The sequence below is a fragment of the Austrofundulus limnaeus genome, unplaced genomic scaffold (genome assembly GCF_001266775.1).
Source record: "Austrofundulus limnaeus strain Quisiro unplaced genomic scaffold, Austrofundulus_limnaeus-1.0 Scaffold10, whole genome shotgun sequence".
In the NCBI taxonomy this organism is placed as follows: domain Eukaryota; kingdom Metazoa; phylum Chordata; class Actinopteri; order Cyprinodontiformes; family Rivulidae; genus Austrofundulus; species Austrofundulus limnaeus.
This window is the reverse complement of record NW_013952412.1, coordinates 447,535-468,477: the sequence shown is the minus strand read 5'-3', so window position 1 is coordinate 468,477 and position 20,943 is coordinate 447,535. Positions and strand designations below refer to the sequence as shown.

The window sequence follows — 20,943 nt, the reverse complement described above, 5'->3', positions numbered from 1 at the left end:
AGTAATATTCCTAAAGGAGACTTTAACTTTTACCAAAGTAATTTTTTGGTAAGATACTTTTACTCAATTATCACTTTGTGATACTTTATACAACATTGTATAAAACTACTTCTGCATATTTTGAGTTATTGAAACCATTAGTGTACTGACTTTACTTTTGTAGATTTTACAGTTTATTGTGGCTTGATGAGACCAATGTTTCAGCAGACTTACCTCTGCTCACTCTTTCTTTCTCTCTCTCTCTCTCTCTCGGCTGCAGAATCGTTGGCCTGTACATGTCAGTGGTCCTGGTGATTGGAAAGTTCGTCAGAGAATTCTTCAACGGGATCTCTCGGTCCATCATGTTTGAGGATCTGCCCTGCGTGGACCGAGTTCTGAAGCTTTGCACGGACATTTTCGTGGTGCGGGAGACAGGAGAGATGGAGCTGGAGGAGACCCTGTTTGAGAAACTCATCTTCCTTTACAGATCACCAGAAACCATGATCAAAATGACCAGAGAGAAGAAAGACAGCTAGGACTCTCATGTACTCCTAGCACAGGGGGAGATATTTTACTTCAGCACCGGAGAAGACTTTTAATAAAGGTGTTTAGGGGGAGAATCATTATTTTGTGCTCTTGCCCTTTGAAGTCTCAGGTTTTCTCCCTAATCCAGCTCCGTCCACTTTTGTTGTAGATGTTTTTACTCCTCTAAATGTTAAATTACTACATATCTCCTGACAAGGAGAAATGGTTAAAAACACTTAAATGTGCTCATTGCAAAATGTGAAAACACAAAAAAGGGACCAACTACAGCAAACAGTTCAATTTGAACAAGTTTACTCTGGTAGTTTTTCCAGATTTAATGAATGCAACTCTAAACCGTGGGTCCACACTCAACGTAAACAAGAGCACTCGACTGAATCTGCCGTGAACCAAGTTTAATGTTTGACCTGTTTTCAGTCACTTCGTTTGTTTCTGCAGGTAAACAAACATGTGGTAGTAGACAACCGGTCACAATTCTTGAATTGGACCGGTGGTCATTGCATGCCCTTCTAATGATTTTCATTAAAAGTCTTCAACCAAACTCTCAAAACAAGGCAATTAAATGAAACACACTCATACCTCCGTACATGCCATGTTTCTGTAATTACTATGTACACTGTGGCACAAATTTATTAATATCTAATATAAAAAAAATCTGTTGGACAAAACGTGTCAGTGTCTCATTCTACAAATTTTTACCAGAAGAAAACTGTTCTCATCAGGTTTATTGTTAATACATCTTTAATTACAAACAAAAAAATGTGATTTTATTCAGAAGTCTCCAGTCTTTAACAAGTTCATGATGTTATCCAGCTCTTTTCTCCTCTTCTTCATGTTCCGAAGAACAGGCTGGTGACAAGACCTCACATCCTCAGGAATATAGCTACACCAGCATCACATCCTAAAGAAAAACAAGAACAGAAATATTAAAAGTACTGCGATTAAAACAGACTGCAGTCTGGACAATTCTAATTTTGCACCTAGAATTAAAAAACATTTACATTTTTTATTTTTTGTTTAACGCCCTGGCACACAAATTCCCAATTTTGGTTAGGTGTATACATTTAACCTGTCACACATGTTCAAACACTTGTAATGTAATTTAAAAAAAAAAAGCTTGCACAGCAAATTCTCAGACAAGTGACAGGACAAAGGCACTTTAGGGGCCCACTGCCTCTGAGGACAGCAAACACTTGAGGAATTACTATTTTATTTATTTCCGACAAGTATTGTTGTAGACAGAAAAAACAAACAAGATAAATTATTTAATACAGAAAATTAAAGTCTCTTGTACCTGATTAAGTGTTTGTGGAAATGTGTTAATAACCCAAAATACAAATCTCAACCCAATCCTTAATTAACCTAAGCATAAAGCCTAAAAATAATATCAGAAAGTGTAAAAATCAGGAAAACATGAAAATAACTTTCCTCTTACTGTGAAATGTAAAAACTACAAGCCTGCAATGTCACCACCCAATGTCACAGGTTACCCGTCAGAAGTGTACACTCAGCTTGGGTAGAGTTAGGATAAAAACAGATTTGGAATGAGTGTCATTACTTACAAGCTGTTTTGGGTTTGTGTATTTTGACGTTTGCCTCCGCGGCCTTTATCGCCTCGGTCTTGAACTGTGGCTTCAGCGCCGCCCGCACCGCGTTTGCGCAGATAGCAGAGAAGCGGATGTAGCTGAGGAGAAAATACACACACAAGCTAAAATCAATCTCAAAACACAAACAACATCGATAGCGTTAAGTCTATAAAACAGTCAGTGCATCTCCTTTAACTACGCGAGATGCATTATTTTAGAAACTCACACTATACACAGAAATTAGCATTAAGGAGACACAAATTACGCTGCTAAAGCTATATGAGGCTAGGTTAGCTAGGCATGTTAGCTCCGTTTATTGTTTACATTCATTAAGTAGAAGGTAATTGATTTTTCGATAAATTAAGCCATCAACGCAGTCCACAATAATCTATCTCAATAAATGTACATATTTATTCAAGTTTTCTTACCTTAGGCCTGCCTGTCTCCAGTATGCAACCATCTTGCCTGTGTTGTAGCTTCAAGGACAGGTCGTGCGCATAATGACGTCATTTAGATGCGACTTTTCATGATTGACAGATTCATCCCAACCACAAACAGGCGTCTCCTGCACAATTATTATAAGGAATTTATATGTATCTATGGTCTCCTGTCTGAGATGACTTTGAGAGCAACAGTAACCCTAAAATAATCTGAGATAAATAATGTTTAGAGGTTGTTTTTATAAAGAGAAATGTTTATTTATTTTTAGCAGTATCATCGTTTTTTTATGTTCTGTCTTTTGTTTTGGACCACAACACAAATAAGTGTTATTCCTTTCTTGTATGCATGTACATTCATCAGTCAAATTCACAAGGCTTTTTAAAGAATGTCACACATTTAAGAAGTAAATAAAAAACATGAGTTGCAGTTTATTTGCATAGCAATTCACAACAAATGCTATCACAGAAATATACACAGAAATTAAATAAGTTGAGCGCATATTTAAAATAATTAGAAATAATTAAAACGCCGAATGTTCTTGAAACGCAGTGATCTATTTACGCCACCAGGGGGCGCGTCGCCGCTTTCTCTCTGTGTCAAGGTTTTTCTCCTTCAGCCGGGGTCTCCTCCTAGGTCTGGGTCACGCTGTCATTAGTCGTCGGTTCCCCAGCCTTGACAGAAAAACCTATAAAATGAAGATCTGGGCCTCCGAACATGTTTTTAAGTAAGCATCCGTTTTTTGGCTAATACATTTTAGACGAGCATGCCTGCTACATAGCCAGTTTTTAGTCCGTTGTGTTGTATAATCAAGTCTTGGCTGTCTCGTAGCTGCTGTGTTAGCTTCCTTCGCTGTGGGGAAGGGAAAAAAACAACACAGTTAAAACCTTAGTTTGAAGTAACTTGTCGAAATAATTTTTTTTGGGTACGATAGTTAACACTGCCTGTATAAAACAACATACTTTTAACCCGCTGGGATTTAATATGTTGGATGTAAACTGTTAGCTGATCTAACTTTGTTAGCTCTCAGATGCTAATCCTAAAGATATTCATGCTACYTTGGTAGCTAAGTGTTTTTCAACCCTGGTCCTCATGGCACACTGCCCTGCATGTTTTACATGTTTCCCTGCTTCAACACAACTGATTAACAGGCTTTTGTTGTACTGCAGTCATCAGAATCAGGTGTGTTAAAGCAAGGGAAGCTCTAAAACATGCAGGGCAGTGTGTCTTGAGGACCAGTGTTGAAAAACAGAGTTTTTCGCTTGTTTACTCTCATCTGCGCGCAAGTTTTATGGCACTATGTACTGCGATTTTATCAGCATTACATAACCGTGCCAGTCAGTGTTCCTGCCTGTAAACACAAATACTCTTTGGAGGATTCCTTTACGTTCTGCCTCATTCAGGACGCTGCACGTTCTCTGATGATAAACAATAGCAGGTGTTGTACGAAATTCTGTCCCCCCCGTGTTGGGAGCGCCTCCCTCATATTAATCCTTTAGGATTGGTCTGATGTTTACGGTGATGCTAGTCTGCGCCTGCGCAGTACGCAGGAGGCGGAACATTTCTGATGTAGCTGATATGATTTAATCTAATGTGGACAAGGCCCTGTGACATAATCAGTTTTAAACTAAATAATTACAGTGAAAAAATATGTTGCTTTGCAACATTCTGGACCCCATTTAAAAGGGATAAATCATTGCATTCAAGCTAAAGACATCAGGAGAGTAATACCTGTCAAAATGTTTTGAACCAGGTTCAGATCAGCAACAACAAAGTGAAAATGTCCTCCTGAAACAGCAAATATGTCAATGACACACAAATATACATTTGTTAAAAAAGGTTGACTATCATGCTGTAATTTTATTAACTTAATAAACTGTATTTAAGTGTTATTAATTAATAACAACTTGATGATCTATAGGATTTTTTAACCATGTCTTCTCTTTAACAGCCATCCATGGGAGACAGTAACCAAAGCGGCAATGCAGAAGTACCCCAACCCCATGAACCCCAGTGTATTTGGTGTTGATGTTCTGGACAGAAGTGTTGATTCTGAGGGACGGTTACACAGCACCAGACTGCTCAGCACGGAGTGGGGGCTCCCCGCCATAGCCAAATCTGTAAGCTTTGATGATGAGAGGAAAGCTAGATCTGCAGGCTTCTTTTAATGTTATATTGATGTCTGCTGGTTAATAATAATAATAATAATAATAATAATAAACTTGGCTTGTCTCCTCCATCAGATTATTGGAGCAACAAGAACGTGCACCTACGTTCAAGAACATTCAGTAGTGGACCCCAAACAGAAAACCTTTGAGCTGCAATCAACAAATGTAAGTAAAACTAATATATATACAAGTTTTTATAAACCTGTAACATAAAACTGCACTTGGAGCCTCAGACTGAGTCATTCAAACTCAAATACCTGCTCTGCTAAACTCATGGATCTAAACAGATTCAGCTCTCTGGTCTCTGATTGTGTTTGGTATATGACTCAAAACTCTAAAGTCCAAAGCTTTAAATGAGTGTAATCTTAACTGTGTAGTTAATTTGGTAATTACTGTTTACAAAGTAAACACTTGCCACTGTTATCATTTATGAGACAGCAACCTAATTTGGCTCTATGATGTATGTATTTGCTATTAAAGTGCCTGTGAAATCAAATGTTTGAAATAAATATTAATACGTTTTTGGAAAGACAACATTAGTAACATATTACAAAACTAATTTTTCACCACTCTTATGAACAACTGTTGAGAAATTTGCATGTGAAGTAACAGGAAGTTATATCAAAGAGGAATGTCTGCATGTGAACAGTCTTATTAAAATGGCTAACAACAGAATGTAGAGACGAATCTGATGTTTCTTCAAATAATTTTTAGTCACAGATGAAGAAGAGTCAGAGTTTACATAACATTGTTTCAATAAATAAAGTTCCTTTTCTTAACGAGTTCTTCTTCGATTTCACTTCCTGTTTCACTTTTGCTGAATCAAGTTCAAAGAAAATATGCCAATTTTGTGACAAAATAGGTAAAAATTGTATGTTTTTTGCCAAGTTCCATACATATAACATACATATTTGTATTTGAAAAGTATGCATGTCACAAATGACCTATAATCTAATTTTTGTACTTTACTATTGAATATGTTTTTGTGTTTTAAAATGCAGAAAAAGTAACGCGTTCTGTTGCTTTTATTTTTCCAGATCTCATTTACCAACCTTGTATCTGTGGATGAGAAGTTGACATACAAGCCACATCCACAGGACCCAGAAAAGTAAGTACTCTGTTTATAATCATGCATTGCTTTTCCAAAGTTTAATACTAGAACTAAAATGGACTCTGTGACCTGTGGTTTGTGTATTCAGGACGGTGCTGACACAGGAGGCTCTGATCAGCGTACAGGGAGTCAGTCTTAGCAGCTACCTTGAGAGTCTGATGGCAAACACCATGTCTGTTAACGCCAGCAAGGTAAGGCCGCTTTTAAATGTCTCCGCTCCGCTTTGCTTCCCTTCCTGTTTGTAAACCCTGTGTTTCTGCGTCAGGGTCGGGAGGCGATGGAGTGGGTCATCAGACGGTTGAACACAGAGATCGAGGAGCTGGCCGTCACGGCTTGTGGTTCCATTCGCGTTCCAATGGCAGCAGCCGTCGCCGATAAATGATCCCGGCTCTCTCCCGTCCGCTTTCTCATGAACCGACGAACTTCTCAGACATTTTACCCTTGAAGTGGACCTCTCATCTCCATCAGCCAAGACAGCCTAAAAAAAATCCACAGGCCCGTCCCTTTCTCGTTCGTTAGTCACAAGATCACGGTTAGTCCTTCCTCAGCAGTCTGCACGGTGGAGTTTCTCCTTGCCTATGTGGGCGGTGATGAGCGTTGAGCTGATGACAGTTTACCAAACAAGGGTTAATCAGATTAAACTCGAAGCTCGTGGGATGTCGTCTTGTGAGGTTAAAGCACTATTTTTAAAAACAAATTCACACTGTGCCTACATATCCTCTCAGCAACGTAATCCTTTCCTTCCTGCTCTTTAACATTTCAGATTTTCAAATCATTTTAGATAGGTGTAGTACATTTTCAATTACATTTCTAGATTTTGTTGACGTTTCCTTGAACTGCAGAACTGACTGAAATATCTAAAACACATTTATGCCCTGTGATCTAAACTGATACCTTAGAGCTTAATGATCTCAGATTTCTGCTAGCTGCAGCAGTTTAAATCAATCCAAGCCACAGAAGTAGAAACTGATGCCAGTAAAGTTTTGTACTGAAAAGTTCAGCTCTGTTTTTTATTTTATTTTATGTTTTTTAAGACAGCCTCATAATATTTATCTGCTACAGCTGTCATATCACATTGGATCTCAATTGTTGTATTTTACAGGCTTTCCAGGATAAGAAAAAATGTAATGTTATGCATATAACTACTGTTCCCTGAAAGAAAGGAACGAGGTACAACACATCATGTATGGGAAACCACGCCCCTGCGTGTCCTGGCTGAAGCCACCTCTAATCACRCCTTTAGGCAGGTGACGTGATGACGACAGATGTCAGGCTCAGTAGCATATGCTATATGCATAACATTACGTTCCCTTTCAGTCAGTTCACTCGGTACAACAACATGTATGGGACATATATAAACGCCCCGCAGAGCAACACCAAACTTGGGTCATAACATGCTAGTGCAGCACATCAGACCCAGCGGAGAGCACAGAGTGAGCCACCGCAGGGGCTGTCACATCTAAGCGATAAAACTGAACAAATGTGAAGACCAGCTGGCCACAGCACAGATGTCACTCACAGGTACCCCTTTAAAAAGTGCCCAGGATGCTGCTACACCCCAGGTGGAGTGAGCTCTCACACCACATGGGACTGGGAGGCCCCTGCTGCTGTAAGCTAAAGAGATAGCCTCCACAATCCAGTGGGAGAGTCTCTGGACAGAGTCCTGCCCCTGAGTGGGTTAGCAACACACACAAACCGCTGATCACATGACCTCACCTCCTGTGTGCGATCAATGTAAATACGCAGTGCACGTAGAGGACACAAAGAATGTAACCTCCTCTGTTCCTCAGATGCAAAAGTGGGAGGATAAAAACTAGAAAGCTCAATAGACGTGGAGCTGTAGTTAGAAGGTATCACCTTAGGGAGATACGCTGAGTTTGGATGCAGAACCACCTTGGAGCCATCAGGTGAAAACTGAATACAGGAGGGATTCACAGACAGAGCATGGAGATCCCCGACCCGCTTAACAGTTGTTAGTGCGAGAAGCAACACAACTTTAAATGAAAGGAACTTCATATCCACAGACTCCAGGGGCTCAAAGTGGGGGTCACAGAGAGCCTCGAGCACCACACTAAGATCCCAGGCAGGGATACTTTGTCCGGAACTTTATCTGAATGACGTCGAGAGACTGACCGAATAACCCAGCAGCCATAACTGGTTCATCCAGGTATGCAGCTCAGTCTCTGTCGGGGACATCAGAGAGTATGAACCACAGATGCCTCTGTGCCACCACGGTTTCGCCCAGGACACACTTACCTGTAGGCAGCGGCAGCCGACACCAACAAAAGCAGTTAAGCTAACTTTAAGAGCCTTTGAACAAACAAAGCTAACTAGCAGCAGCTAACTACAGTAGCTAGGTTTGAAGAGGTGGGCGTTCTAGCGAGGTGAAGAGCGTTAGAACTGAGGAGTGACTGTGATGACGGACAATATATAGTGTAGGCGGAGCCTGACATCTGTCGTCATCACGTCACCTGCCTAAAGGCGTGATTAGAGGTGGCTTCAGCCAGGACACGCAGGGGCGTGGTTTCCCATACATGATGTACCGAGTGAACTGACTGAAACGGAACTTGAAAGTTTCCTAAATTCTCCTTTCCTCTTTCAGTGAATGTGTTGTATACAAAGTGTTACAGTTTAAGAATGTTCATACTTGAATGTTTTAACTTTATATACTTTTAAAAGGAATCCAAGGATCATTGGTTAAAATAGTCCGTGTGCTTTGTTGTGTACGCTCACCAGTGTTTCAGGGTCACGTGCGGGATGTTGACTGTGTCAACACGAGTCATAAAAGCAGCTGATTGAGCTTCAGATTAGCCTGATTTGTAACATTTAACAAACTCATCTGTGTGTTCAATTAAGTCATCTTTTTAATTGCATTTGTAGGTGTTATTTATGTTATTTTTAACATTTTGTAACACTCAAGTGTATTTCCAAAGTTGATAGCATGTGCTGTTGTGGAAGTAGTTTTTATTTTGCATTTTTATTTATTTATTACAAGACTTTCATACAGTTGTCTTTGGTTTTGTCTGTATTGATTTCTCAAAAAGCACATTTGATCCACGTGGACATTATAGCTTTCTAAGACTTGTTTGTTCTTTCCTCACGCTTTCACTAAGAAATTTTTACATAAATGAAAGTTTACATCCAGGAGGGGCGTGGTACAACTAAAGCTTTTTAAGTGTTAAAATGTATGATGGTCTACACATCATTTCTCAGTGCCTCTCAGTTTCATCGTATGTTGAATCTTTCCAATCCTGCCACCATTTAATCCTTTAAATAGCATCTTCACAACCTTTTATTGTCCTAATGTTTTTTTTTTCCCTGCTCTGAATGATTCTGGTTCAATGAGCCTGTCACCATCTACACACTGTGTCTTGTTTTATGAAGGAAAAGTGATGTTTTTTTTAATGGGAAACATTGTAACAACACTGGCTATAAATAGGATGATATTTATATTTTAAGGTGCTGCATTCCAAGAATGTGATTAAAAAAATAACAGTATCTCAACAACAAGCACTGAAATATTTCAAAAATAAAGAGTCGTCATCGTTTCATGAACTCTGAAGTGTTTTCTCGTTCATCAGAGATTTGACAGCACAATTTTATTTTCTGACAAGTAAATGAAAAACAAGGTGCATCATTTCTTAAAGTGAAAAATTATAAATATATTTGATTTGCCTATTCTTGTAAAATTAAAAACTTAAGTGATTGAAAACAAGATGACATGAAATGTGAAGGTGTAATTTAATGACATCAGATTCAAAAAAACTTGATTTAAAATGAAACAAATCAATACAAAACATTTGAAAACAGAACACTTGGATCACAAAGATGCTTATTGGATGTAATTGGGCTATTTGTATAAATCAGTCATTTTTGACCACTTCTAGGCCTGCTGTAAATGAAAAATTGATTTTAATCACCTGTTTTTCTGTTGAGAAGCTAAAGAAGTTCAATTTTTAAAAGTTTAATTCAAACATGAGCTGAAAGAGTGTTTTATTTCTTTATATTTATAAAAAGTTGTTGTTTCTTTCTGCTGGTTCAATCTCCACATCTGAATAAATGTCCAGAAATCCCTGTTAAAACACAGATAACAGTCAGACTACATGAATCAGAACCACATTGATGTGTTATCCTTTAAATGATACGGACCTTTTCTATGTTCAGAACCGAGTTGACCAGATGTCCCTGTTTCATTTGAGGTAAAGGAATTCCATTTCCCAGCAGCGCTGAAACAAAAATAGGCTTTTCAGGACAGACATAGAGAATACAACCAGAAAAACTGCATTTTTGCAGAAAATACGGAGTGACTGAATTCTGAAATGTGGTGAAGTTAAAACTAAAAGATGCAAAACATGAGCTAAAAGTCTCAAAAAGCTAGCTAATTGAAAGAAGCAAACAATAGCTAAAATATCCGCAGGCCAACTATAAACCAAAAGTAGCAAAAACTAGTTAAATATATCAAAGGGCTAGCTAGAAGCTAAAAGCAAATCCTAGCTAAATGCAGGGAAAAGCTAGTTTAGAGCTACAGTAGCAAAAGACCAGACAAATGGAGCAAAATGCTGGCCGAAAGCCAAGGTAGCAAACATTAGCTAAAAGTAACAACATGCTAACCAAACTAACAGCAAAAACCTAGATAAATGTGTCAAAATAGTAATGGATTTTTCATCAAACAAGCTCAGTCATTCAGTTTATCTTACATTGTTTAATTTACATTGTACTGCCTTTCCTGACTGAAAAAAAAAATAGATAAATCTATCAAAAGGCCAGTGCTAAAAGCAGCAAAAACCTAGGTAAATGTATCAAAAAGCCAGCTGAAGGCTACAATATCAATCCTTAGCTGAAAGTAACAACAGGCTAACTAAAACTAAAAGTAGAAAAATAAAACCTCGCTAAAAGTAAAATACTTCACTACGGAGCCCACTGATCCCAAAGGGAAATTACGTAATAAAAAGACAAAAATGGAGCAAGTGTGCAAAAAGAGTACAAGGTTTTGGAGTAACTCAAAAAGATAAAGTTTTTAAAGAGGCAAAAGGTATGCAGAAGTATTTAGATTGCAAACAAATAAATACGTTTTTAATAATATCTGAAAACACAATCATCATTCACAGAGGACTGATTTGTGACGAGTAACAAAATATTTCAGATTTACTTTCTAGTATTTTTTTCCTCCGGAAATGTTTGGAAATAAATCAGTACTACTCATGAAATCTGTGCAGGAAACATTATACGTCTTACTGTTCAGTTTAGGTAAGACCATCATTTTTATTCCCATCTTCACTCCGTTTTCCAGGGCATCAGTCTGCAGAGAGAAACGCTGTAGTTATTTTGTGATCAACAAAACTAAATATAGGTAGTGTGTAATAATCTACAGTTTACCTTAAAGGTCCCCACTTCGCTGGACACCAGTGTCAGTGTAAAACTTAAAAAGAAGTAGTTTCATTCATTCAGGTTGCAGTCACAGAACTTGTCATTAAGTTATTTTTAAATATTTTAATGCTTACTTATCCATTGTTACGGATCCTTTCAGTTTCTGATCAGCGATCCACATTTTTCCACTAAATTTTGAGATCTGGAGGAAATAAATCCACATGAAGTAGGCCCTATATACTGAGGTTTGAAGGAAAGACAAAAGTAACGATGCATGACAGAGTAATACTACTCACGCTGCTGAGTTTGAACAGTGGGACCTGGGTGGTGTTTGGCTCTATGGCGTAGGCGATCACACCGACTTGGAGTCCAAGTTCACCGAGCCCAGGCTGGAGGGAAACCATGGGAGAGTCTGAGGCGTACACCTGAAGAACCATCAACAGGTTTGGGAACTGCTTGGGAAGCTGCAAAAATAGAAAAAAAAGTTTATTATACATATTTATCCACATTTAAATAAACCCAAAATCAAAAGAACAAGTTTAAAATGTATCAGGATGATTGAAGAAGCCGAAATCTGAGGAATATCAAGGACTTAAAGAGGAAATAAGCTGTCATCAAACATGGCCTTTATTTAAACACTTGACTGAAATCACTGCTTTGAAAGGATTTTGTCTTTTTAAAATTGTAAGAGCAGCAAAAGAACAGTGACCCAGTTAAAATGTAGCTTTTATTTTTCTTTAACTTATGGTATTTCTGTATTTGACTATATTTTCATGATATAATTTGAGGAGTAAACAGGCCCAACTCTTGGGTTATTAGAGGTTTTTTTTACTTCAACTCAGTCATATAGAGGAGTCAGATGAAACGTTTTTCTCCTTCACATTTGCGGCCCTAGCTTGTGAAAAAGACTGAGCAAATACGTTTACCTGAGGAATAAACACTCCCATGGAACTGGTGTTCAGGCGTACAGGAGATGCTGGAGGTATCTGAAAACACAAAACATCTCTGAAGCACAAACCTGAAGGGACAAAAGTACAAAACCTGTCTTCTGTCAGTGAGTTTCTGCACCTACCATGCTGTCATTGATGAGAGCCTGAAGCTGTCCTGCTGAGAAGTATCCGTATGAGGCGGAGTTCATGGTGAACTCAGACATCCCCACGGACAGCATGTGGTCCGGCTGCTCTGGCATGGTGAAGGGCTGGGCCACAAAGGGGGGCTCCATGTGAGTCTTGATACTGTAGAACTCCCCCTTTAAACAGTAAACTGAGTTGTCACAATCTGCCATGAATCACGGATGAAAATTTAACTTTAAAGTGCCTGTGACATCTTCAAATACAAAAAACTTAAAGAAAATGTCATTACATTTAAGAAACTTGGCATACCACACATTATTTTACCCATTTGGACACAACTGACCTATTTTCTTTGGCTTGGCTTGGCAAAAAGGAAACAGGAAGTGACATCAAAGGGGAACTCCATTAACAAAAAAAACTCACTGGTCTTTGTTTATTGAAACATTTTGATTTGAGCTTTGACTCTTTTTTGTTTGTTTGTTTGTTTGTTTGTTTGTTTGTTTGTTTGTTTGTTTGTTTGTTTGTGTCTGTTAGCGACTCAAAATAATCTAAAACATCAGATTCCTCTCCACAGTCTGGGTTGTTGAGCTTTTTAGCTTAGCTCTGTTTTAATGCAGACATTCCCCTTTGACATCACTTCCTGTTACTTCACGTGCAAATATCTCAACAACTGTTCATCTCAGCAGCATGAAAATTATTTTGCAGTAAGTTCTCATTGTTATCTTTCCAAAAATGCATTTGTATTAATACAAAGATTTTGATGTCACAGGCACTTTAAATATATGTGGGATTATGTCAAAATGTGTCAAACTCAAGGCCTGCAGGCCAAATGTGTCCCACCATGACAATTTGTCTGGCCCGTGAGTGCTTCAAAGATGTGTTAATGTTTTAAAATAAGAGTATGCTGCTTTAAAGCCAGAACTGATCATAAACTACATCTCCTATAATGCATGTTGATTATTTTACCCACCACTAGGTGAAGGTGCAGTAACTGTTGAAATTTACCATGTGAAGTCTCCATTTAGCTGCATTTTTGCTGACTAATTTTGTTGCATATGGCAGCTCATCACAACTCAAAGTGAATAAAACTCAGAGTTAAGCACAAAATGACAAAGTTAATGGACTGGACAGCCATAATGCTCACGTACCCTCTGTGAAAATTAATTTGTGACCCCTGTATGTAGAAAAGGTTCAGTTTTTGTTCTCACCTTTAATCCCATCTTTAGATTAGAGGCCTCGATGACAGGTGGATCAGTGAGAGGAATTTCAAAACTAAGCACCTCACTCACATTAACGGAAACTAAACAAGAATAATAAAAATATAAATTGTTATTTAAACGTGCATCATGCAAATCATGAAAATTGTTTTGAAGTTGTAATACCGCTCATGGCCTGTAGGTCGCTCTCCACGCTCACAATGAACTCCTGAACTTTAGGGCAAATCTAAAGGAAACGAGCCAAAGTTCTGCAAAGTCATGTTCACTGCTAACTTCAGATGATCACTATCAGATATGTGTCAAGTAAAGCCTAAAGCCTGTGTTAGTATGTGCACTTACTTGACTTTGTATCATATCAACAATATGCCCTTTGAAATGGTCCACAAATGGCTGAAAGATCCAACTGTTGACAATTAAAAAACAAAGCTTACATTTTGAAGCTTGTGTAAAAGAATATAACCTTTCTCATTTCTTTTTTTTTTCTCTTTCTACCTGGCTCCTCCATGGAACTGGATGTCAACGTCTCCAACCTGAGCATCACAGCTGAGGCTGCTGACAGACAGATGACCATCAGAGTCTTTCCCCAGCTGCACCACAGAGGTCAAACTCATGCTAAATATGGCCATCTCAAACGTTCCACCATCATGTCTGGAAATGCAAAATACACCGACTGGTGACTGAACCAAGTAAACAAACACTTACTGAGCAGACATTACACACAACACCTTGTTTATCTTGAAACATATGTCTAATTGGTTTGCAAATCCTGCAGATAAAGACTTTATTTTGTTGCTTTAATGGTCGACAAACCTACATGAATTTAAGGTTTTTCAGATAGTTGACTTTGTGATTTACCTTAGCTTTCATTTTCAGGTTTAATTTTAGTGTGGCACCAAAAGAAGAAAAAAAAAAACTGGAAAATTCCCTCAGTAGTTCTAAGAAGCTGAAGACATTTTGTGTTGAAAAAGATGGAATGTTTTTGTATTAATCCAACTCAGTGGACTCATATCTTCTGTTTGCAACTCAGTCATTTTAATCACAACTTTTTCTTTAAGTGAATTAACAGGTTGTCTTGTTTTGTTTGCCCTAAAGGGAGCATTTCTTTATTACCAACCTTAATGAAAGAACATCAACACAAAATAATAGAAAACTCACATGAGGCCAAAATTAGTTCTCCAGTCACCAGCTAATGCAACACTGAGGCCTTCTATAGATGTCTTAACCCCCGTGTTGTCCTGAGAAAACTCAACCACGGGCTCTGGAAGGTCACATTTTGTTACGGTTGTGCTGGAATACAACCAATGGAGAAACAGTTAAAAGAGAAACAGTTAATGTTAACAAATGTGTAACCACTCCCCAAAACCTACCCTGAAAGTGTGTAATATACAGTTCCAATATGGATATTAACATCCCCGCTGATGTCTGGAAAAGTGATTTTCTCCAGCTTGTCCTGAACCCATCCTGCACCGACATGCTTCACTGCACACAGCACATGTTTGAAAGTTTTACAAAAAACAGTCTGACTCACTTTGACATGATCAGACAAGCACCGGCTGACTTTCTCCTCACCGTACTGAAGCCATTTGTTTGTCAGGACGACTTTTACTCCGGGATTCTCTCCACAGACGCAGGACAGAAGTGTGAACACTGCGATCACAGAGGGACGCATCTTTGAGCTCCTGGATTAAAACAAACCAAAAAAACAAGCAAAACAAAAAAACAGCCAGATGTTTATATTTGAATGCAGTCGTGGAGCTAAAATCAGAAAAATTCCAGAGAACTTTTTGTTTAACACAATGTTAATTAAAAAAACAGTGTTTTGTTTGATGTTAAGCTTACCTGGAACCACAGATTATTCTGTCCGGTTGAGAAGAAGCTTCAGGAGTTTGTTCAGACCTCACCTCGTCTTTGCTGCAGCTTTTACTTCCTGTATCGTTTCACTGAGAAGTGAAACCTAGTCTCAGATCTGACAATAGCTGTGAGGTTTAGACGCTGGTCCTGTTTGAGGAACTGCGTTTTTAATGTTCTCTCTGCTGCTTTTGGCAAAAACTGTGAACTTTAAATTATAACCATCAAACCACTTCTGATTTCACATTTTTGTAAACTTTCAAAGTCAGTTGTATGTTCTTACTTGGATTTTAGTTTAGTTTTTATTTATTTTTGCACCTGACCATGAGTGCATGTTGTACAGTGTGTACTTAAAAATAGGGACAAATGAGGAAGAAGAAACATCACATCTGAACCACAGAATATCAAACTGTCATGTCTTTATACAGCAAAAAACCTTAAACAGAACCTGAAATGTCCCTCTTTAAGACAAGCTTTTGGCAAATAACTCTTTGGTGATCATCCTGCTGACATTAAAATATTTCTTATTTGAGTCAAACTGTGTTTTCTTTGATATTTTTCATGCTCTATTGTGTAGATTCTCGGTCATCAAGAACATGGCTAACACAACGGCTCAGTGGTTACTGATGCTTCCTAGCAAATAGGTCCTGGGTTCGATCCCTGCTTCAGTTAGGTTTATGTGGGTCCAAAATATCACGGTTGCCTTCAGGCCCAGGCCTCCCTTTGCAAAAGATATCTGCGATCTCAATGGGATTTGCCTGGTTAAACAAAAGTTAAAATAAAGTCTGAACAATATTTAAAAAAAATAACAAATGGACTTTTGGGGAGCTTTCCAAGCTGTAAACATGATGTCGTTGTATCAGCTAAAGAAATGGAAACAATACTTTTGTGATAGAAAATGCCAAAAGATCCAGCGTGTCGACACAACACTGGTGTATCTGTTGAGTTTATGAGCCTTTTGAATAGGGATGTAACAATACATCGATCCATATCGATATATCGAGTTGAATGGTTCATGATTCAGTTATTTTGAGGCAAAATGAAAATATCGATTTATATCGTCATCATACGCTCATTGTGAATCGATGTCATCTGCCCATCACAGTCATTGTGTTAGATGGGCACATGATATTGCGTTATATCGATCGCAAAAATGTGAATTGAATCGAAATCGCATCGTGACAGACTTTGTGATATCGAGAAATATCGAATCGTCATCCAAACATATCGATGTAAAACTGTATCGTGATAAAGCTGGTGATTTACACCCCTACTTTTGAATGATTCTTTTGTCAGAGTAAAATAACTTAAAAACGTGTATCTGAAAATACACAAGTGCTGTTTTGGAATAATGAAGAAAAACTTGTGACTGAAGACATTTTGATCAAAACCAGTTCAAAAGATTACAACATGTGACTGCTTGGAAACAATTTAGCAATAAATTATGGATGGTTTATGAGTTTCAAGGAAAGAAATTAGAACTTCGTGTATTAATACAGACAGGTGGTAGCCGATGAGGACAGTAAAAAATCTGATATTTCTTATTTAAAATTTGTCTGAGAAGTCATCCGTAAAAGGAACTGAAAACGTGTCGGTTCCTTCACCGTTTTATTCAACCTAAGCCTTGAAGAACAAAAAATTAGTTGGTTAAAGTAAGAACTGATATGCAGAATATTCAGTCTCATCTTTGAAGCGCTTTCTTCAAAAGAGGAAGTTTATTCATTAACCTTTAAAAACAGGAAGTACAACAGAGTCAGTCACCCCGAACAACAACGACAAAAAAGAAAGCATTCGACTCACCGGCCATAAAATATCTGATTTATTTTTCTCTTAATTCGACAGATTGTCTCACACACCATGTTTAGTTCCATTAAATCACATTTAATACGTTCACTGGGAACAAAACGCACGTGTATAGAACAATTGCTTGCACTTCATCCAGATTAACGACTGAAACACCAGAACAAAACGAGCCAATGAGAACTTCAATCAGCAGAAAACACAAAAAACCAACAGAAATATTCTTCTTCTCAAAGCACTACACAGAAGTTATTTAGGTTATCAGATGGCCTCCTGTTTTCTCTGATTATTGAGCAGCTTTTCCACACATCATTTGAACACAAACACACTCACATTTTGATACTTTTCATTGAAATTTTCCCAAAACGATTCACTTGTTCCATTCTTGGAAACACTTTCTGGAATGAGACTATTACACTATAACTGTAGAGTTTATTATTATTATTATTATTGCACATAATCACAAAGGCAAAAAATAAAAAAGATGTACATTTCACACAGAATATTCTCCTTTATGTTCAAAAGTCTGCATCCTTGTCTATTTTTTTTTCAGAGGTCATCTCTGGAGCGCTCAGTCGTGGATGTCATACCTGAAGGCCTCTATGAGCCCTTCGATTGAATGAATGAAGCCAGAAATGGCGCACACACCTCCAATAACAAAAATGGCGATGTCAAAGAAGACATGGTGCCACAGGAGGTTCCTCCACTGGAGCTTCAGGTGGAAGAGGCTGGGCAGGAGGAAGCACAGGCCGGCGCCCGTCAGGCTCCCAGTTAGACCCATGAGCAGCGCGAAGTGAGGGACAAACACGGCCATGAGCAGGGTAAAGACCACCAGTGCCACGCGAAGTCCCAGACCCCAGGTTTTTAAATGCCCGCCGGGGCCGTAGCAGTCAGGAAAGAGGGCTCTGCCTCCGTCCTGGAACAGAGATTTCTCCAGGACCTCCACGGCGGCGAAGAACGGCAGCGGGTAGGAGAGCAGCGCCTTGGCGACCAGGAAGAGGTTGACCACGGCCCGGATGGTGGACGGCAGGTTATCCGTGATCACCTCCTTGGTGGCGTCCGCCCACGTCAGGTAGGCCACCAGGGCGAAGAGGCCCTTGAGGACGCACGCGGCGATGTGCGTCCACTCCATCATGCAGTGGAACTCGCTGGGCCTCTGCATGTTCCCCTCCAGGGAGGGCAGGAAGATCTGCGACGTGTAGCTGAACACGATGATGCCGATGGAGATGGGGAACTTCTTCACGTCGATGTAGAACTTGACCTTCTCCCAGGCCCACTCGCGCGCCCTGGACAGACAGTAGGCGATGACCAGGACGTTGATGACGAAGTGCGCCAGCGTGCAGAGGAGGCTGAACTTGGACACGGCCTTCAGGTTCTTCAGGAAGGCGCACGGCAGCAGCGCGGCCGTGGCCAGCACCGACCAGGCCTTCTGCGACACGGGGAAGCCCGGGAAGCTGTTGTACATCAGGTTCCCGCTGACCACCACGTACAGGATGCACGTCATGACCAGCTCGATGATCTGCGCCACGTTCACCACGTGGCCGCCCAGCCGCGGGAAGCGGGGCGCGCAGCACGCGTTGGCGATGTCCACGTACGAATCCCGGACGCGCTCCTTCACGCCGTCCTCGTTCTCCTCGTACAGGCAGGCGATGAGGATCTTGCCCGTGTAGCAGCACACCACGGCGGCGAAGATGATGAGGAAGAGGCCGAGGTAGCCGCCGTGGAGGATGGCGTACGGCAGGCCGAGGACGAACATGCCCTGCGGACACAGAGGCGCGGGGAGCCGTTAGATGACCCAGACCCAGATCGGAGTGACAGGCGCGCAGAGACTTACTCACACAGCTCCCATCTTACATAACAAAACCATTTTTTAACCAACCAAAAGCACCGATTTAAAATAATAATAATTAAAAAATAATAATAAAATGTGCGATTTATCATTTAATATTAAACATTAAATTGACGAAACGAACACACATAAATTAAAAATATTTTTAGGATTAAAATCGTATCTGATGATGCTGATAAGAACGTGCCATTCAGCCTCGAGCCTATCAGAGCAGGACAGGCCCTGCCTGCAGCCTCACTGATAAAAACATTTGAATAAATAAAGTCTCTGCTGTGGATTCACTCATTCACAGACAGGTTTCCTTCCTGACAGTTTAACTTGAAAATGAACTAAAACCTTTTTCTTCTAATTATCTGTTTTATGTTGGCTTGCTTTAAAATAACATGTTTTTTTTTTCAAAAGAAAAAAATACTCATTTTTGAATTAAATCAAGTTGTTTCATCAATATGCTACAATATTCAGAAAAATATTCTGTTAAATTTTAATAATAATCATTAACATTTAAGCTTGTTAATCGTTTGATAGAGATTTTAAAACACAAAAGAATCAATTTATAGGTGCTTTAAAGTGTTTGACCAACAGTTGTAATTATCTTTGCAAATTATAAGTAAAAATTTGAAACAACCAAGAGATATCTTTGTGGGTTTTTTTGCACATAATTGGTGCTGACACTTAAAACTCCAACTTGATAAATAGTGGATTAAAAATAATCAGATAACTTTGTGACAGTGATCTTCAGACACAATAGCAAAACAACATTAAAGCCAAACAGTTTAGTAAATCTGTAATAAACAAATAAGATATGCTAAATAATCAAATGTTTATTTATTTAGTTATATTGTTTTAAATTATAACTGAAAACCTTGTTTGTTAAAAAAAAGTCAGCATTTTTGACTCAAGTTTTGACTGGGCGGGCCTTGTCAAAAAATGGGTGGGGCTCAAACATAGACACGTCCACTGTTCTCAAAGCTTGGAGGCTGCGTTTAATTAGGATGCAAATCCATCATAATTTGGATACATTTTATTGCTACATATGTTAATATAATTTATGGAAAATATCAAGGTGACTTTTTAGGCCTCGTGAAAGCAGCACCCCCCACCCCCCACCCCTTACCTGGATGGCGTTGGTCACGTTCCACCCAGCCTCCCATGAGGTGATTTTGGGTTTATCCTCCTCCAGAGACCCTCCAGATTTCAGCGCCCTGGGACCCTTCCCGTCCCTCTGGTAGTGGCTGTCCCCGTCCAGATCCCCCTCTCCCCCCGCTTCCCCCCCTTCTTCCTCCTCCTCCCCGCGGAGGACATCCATCTGCATCCCCTGCCTGTAGTCGTAGTCCAGGTCGTCGCACTCGGCGAAGCCCAGACCCTCCTCGTCCGTGGCGGCCTGGAAGCCCATCCGGGCGAACATCCCGCTGACCTTGGCCTGGGACTTGTTGGAGACCGTGTGGGCCGCGTTGGTCAGCTTGTTGGTGATCTTGTGTCGGATTAAATGAGCCATCTTTATCCCACTCAAAGAAATTCCTTCTTCAGCTGAAAATCAAATCTTTAAAAAAAATAATCGCAGGGTGATGAGTTTAAATAACTGCTACATTAAAACCATGCCTGTTGCCTCTTCAAGGGTTTCAACAATCCAAACCGTTAAAAAACCCTCTTGTCCTGAACATCCATGTTCTTCTCCTCCCTCAGAGAACCCTCCTGGATGAAAAGAAAAATCCTTCAAAATAAAGGAAAAATAAAATATTTGGCCTTGAATGTCGTTAAAATGTCAAATGTAGCATTTTCCCCTCTTCTCCACCAGCAGTCCTGTCAGTTTGGAGTGCAGTTGGTGACAGAGAGCGCAGGAATCTGGAAAAAAAAGGAGGTGGAGGAGAAAGAGGAGCGTGCGCGTGTCTGCATGGCGCGCAAAGAAGAAGGAGAGAGAGAGAGAGAGAGAGAGAGAGAGAGAGAGAGAGAGAGAGAGAGAGAGA

At 39.6% G+C, this 20,943-nt stretch overlaps 4 protein-coding genes across 4 annotated transcripts; 1 reads left to right on the top strand and 3 right to left on the bottom strand.

Moving 5' to 3' along the window:
* Positions 1-1,229: 1,229 nt before the first annotated feature.
* atp5f1e (ATP synthase F1 subunit epsilon) lies at positions 1,230-2,646 on the bottom strand. Its single transcript, XM_014001701.1, has 3 exons — positions 2,537-2,646; positions 2,085-2,206; positions 1,230-1,423 (listed from the first exon to the last, which is right to left on the bottom strand). Coding segments are annotated over exons 1-3 (156 nt in total). The 5' UTR covers positions 2,569-2,646; the 3' UTR covers positions 1,230-1,421.
* Positions 2,647-3,182: 536 nt separating this feature from the next.
* LOC106513055 (protein slowmo homolog 2) lies at positions 3,183-6,661 on the top strand (the record flags this gene model as incomplete). The annotated part of the gene is given in 6 exon segments (XM_014001700.1): positions 3,183-3,273; positions 4,498-4,666; positions 4,790-4,879; positions 5,752-5,822; positions 5,914-6,016; positions 6,091-6,661. Coding segments are annotated over 6 exon segments (641 nt in total), but the record flags the coding sequence as incomplete, so codon positions are not given.
* Positions 6,662-9,143: 2,482 nt separating this feature from the next.
* On the bottom strand, positions 9,144-15,326 carry bpifcl (BPI fold containing family C, like). Its single transcript, XM_014001698.1, has 16 exons — positions 15,322-15,326; positions 15,052-15,161; positions 14,850-14,961; positions 14,638-14,769; positions 13,975-14,130; positions 13,822-13,885; positions 13,648-13,708; positions 13,474-13,565; positions 12,265-12,441; positions 12,119-12,178; positions 11,489-11,656; positions 11,327-11,394; positions 11,202-11,244; positions 11,061-11,124; positions 9,975-10,051; positions 9,144-9,898 (listed from the first exon to the last, which is right to left on the bottom strand). The coding sequence occupies exons 2-16, from the start codon at positions 15,149-15,151 to the stop codon at positions 9,833-9,835; spliced, it is 1,440 nt and encodes a 479-aa protein (XP_013857152.1). The 5' UTR covers positions 15,152-15,161; positions 15,322-15,326; the 3' UTR covers positions 9,144-9,832.
* Positions 15,327-17,004: 1,678 nt separating this feature from the next.
* LOC106513052 (vesicular inhibitory amino acid transporter) lies at positions 17,005-20,856 on the bottom strand. The gene is made up of 2 exons (XM_014001697.1): positions 20,094-20,856; positions 17,005-18,889 (listed from the first exon to the last, which is right to left on the bottom strand). Exons 1-2 carry the CDS (start codon positions 20,472-20,474, stop codon positions 17,702-17,704), a joined length of 1,569 nt encoding a protein of 522 aa, XP_013857151.1. The 5' UTR covers positions 20,475-20,856; the 3' UTR covers positions 17,005-17,701.
* Between the last annotated feature and the right edge of the window lie 87 nt (positions 20,857-20,943).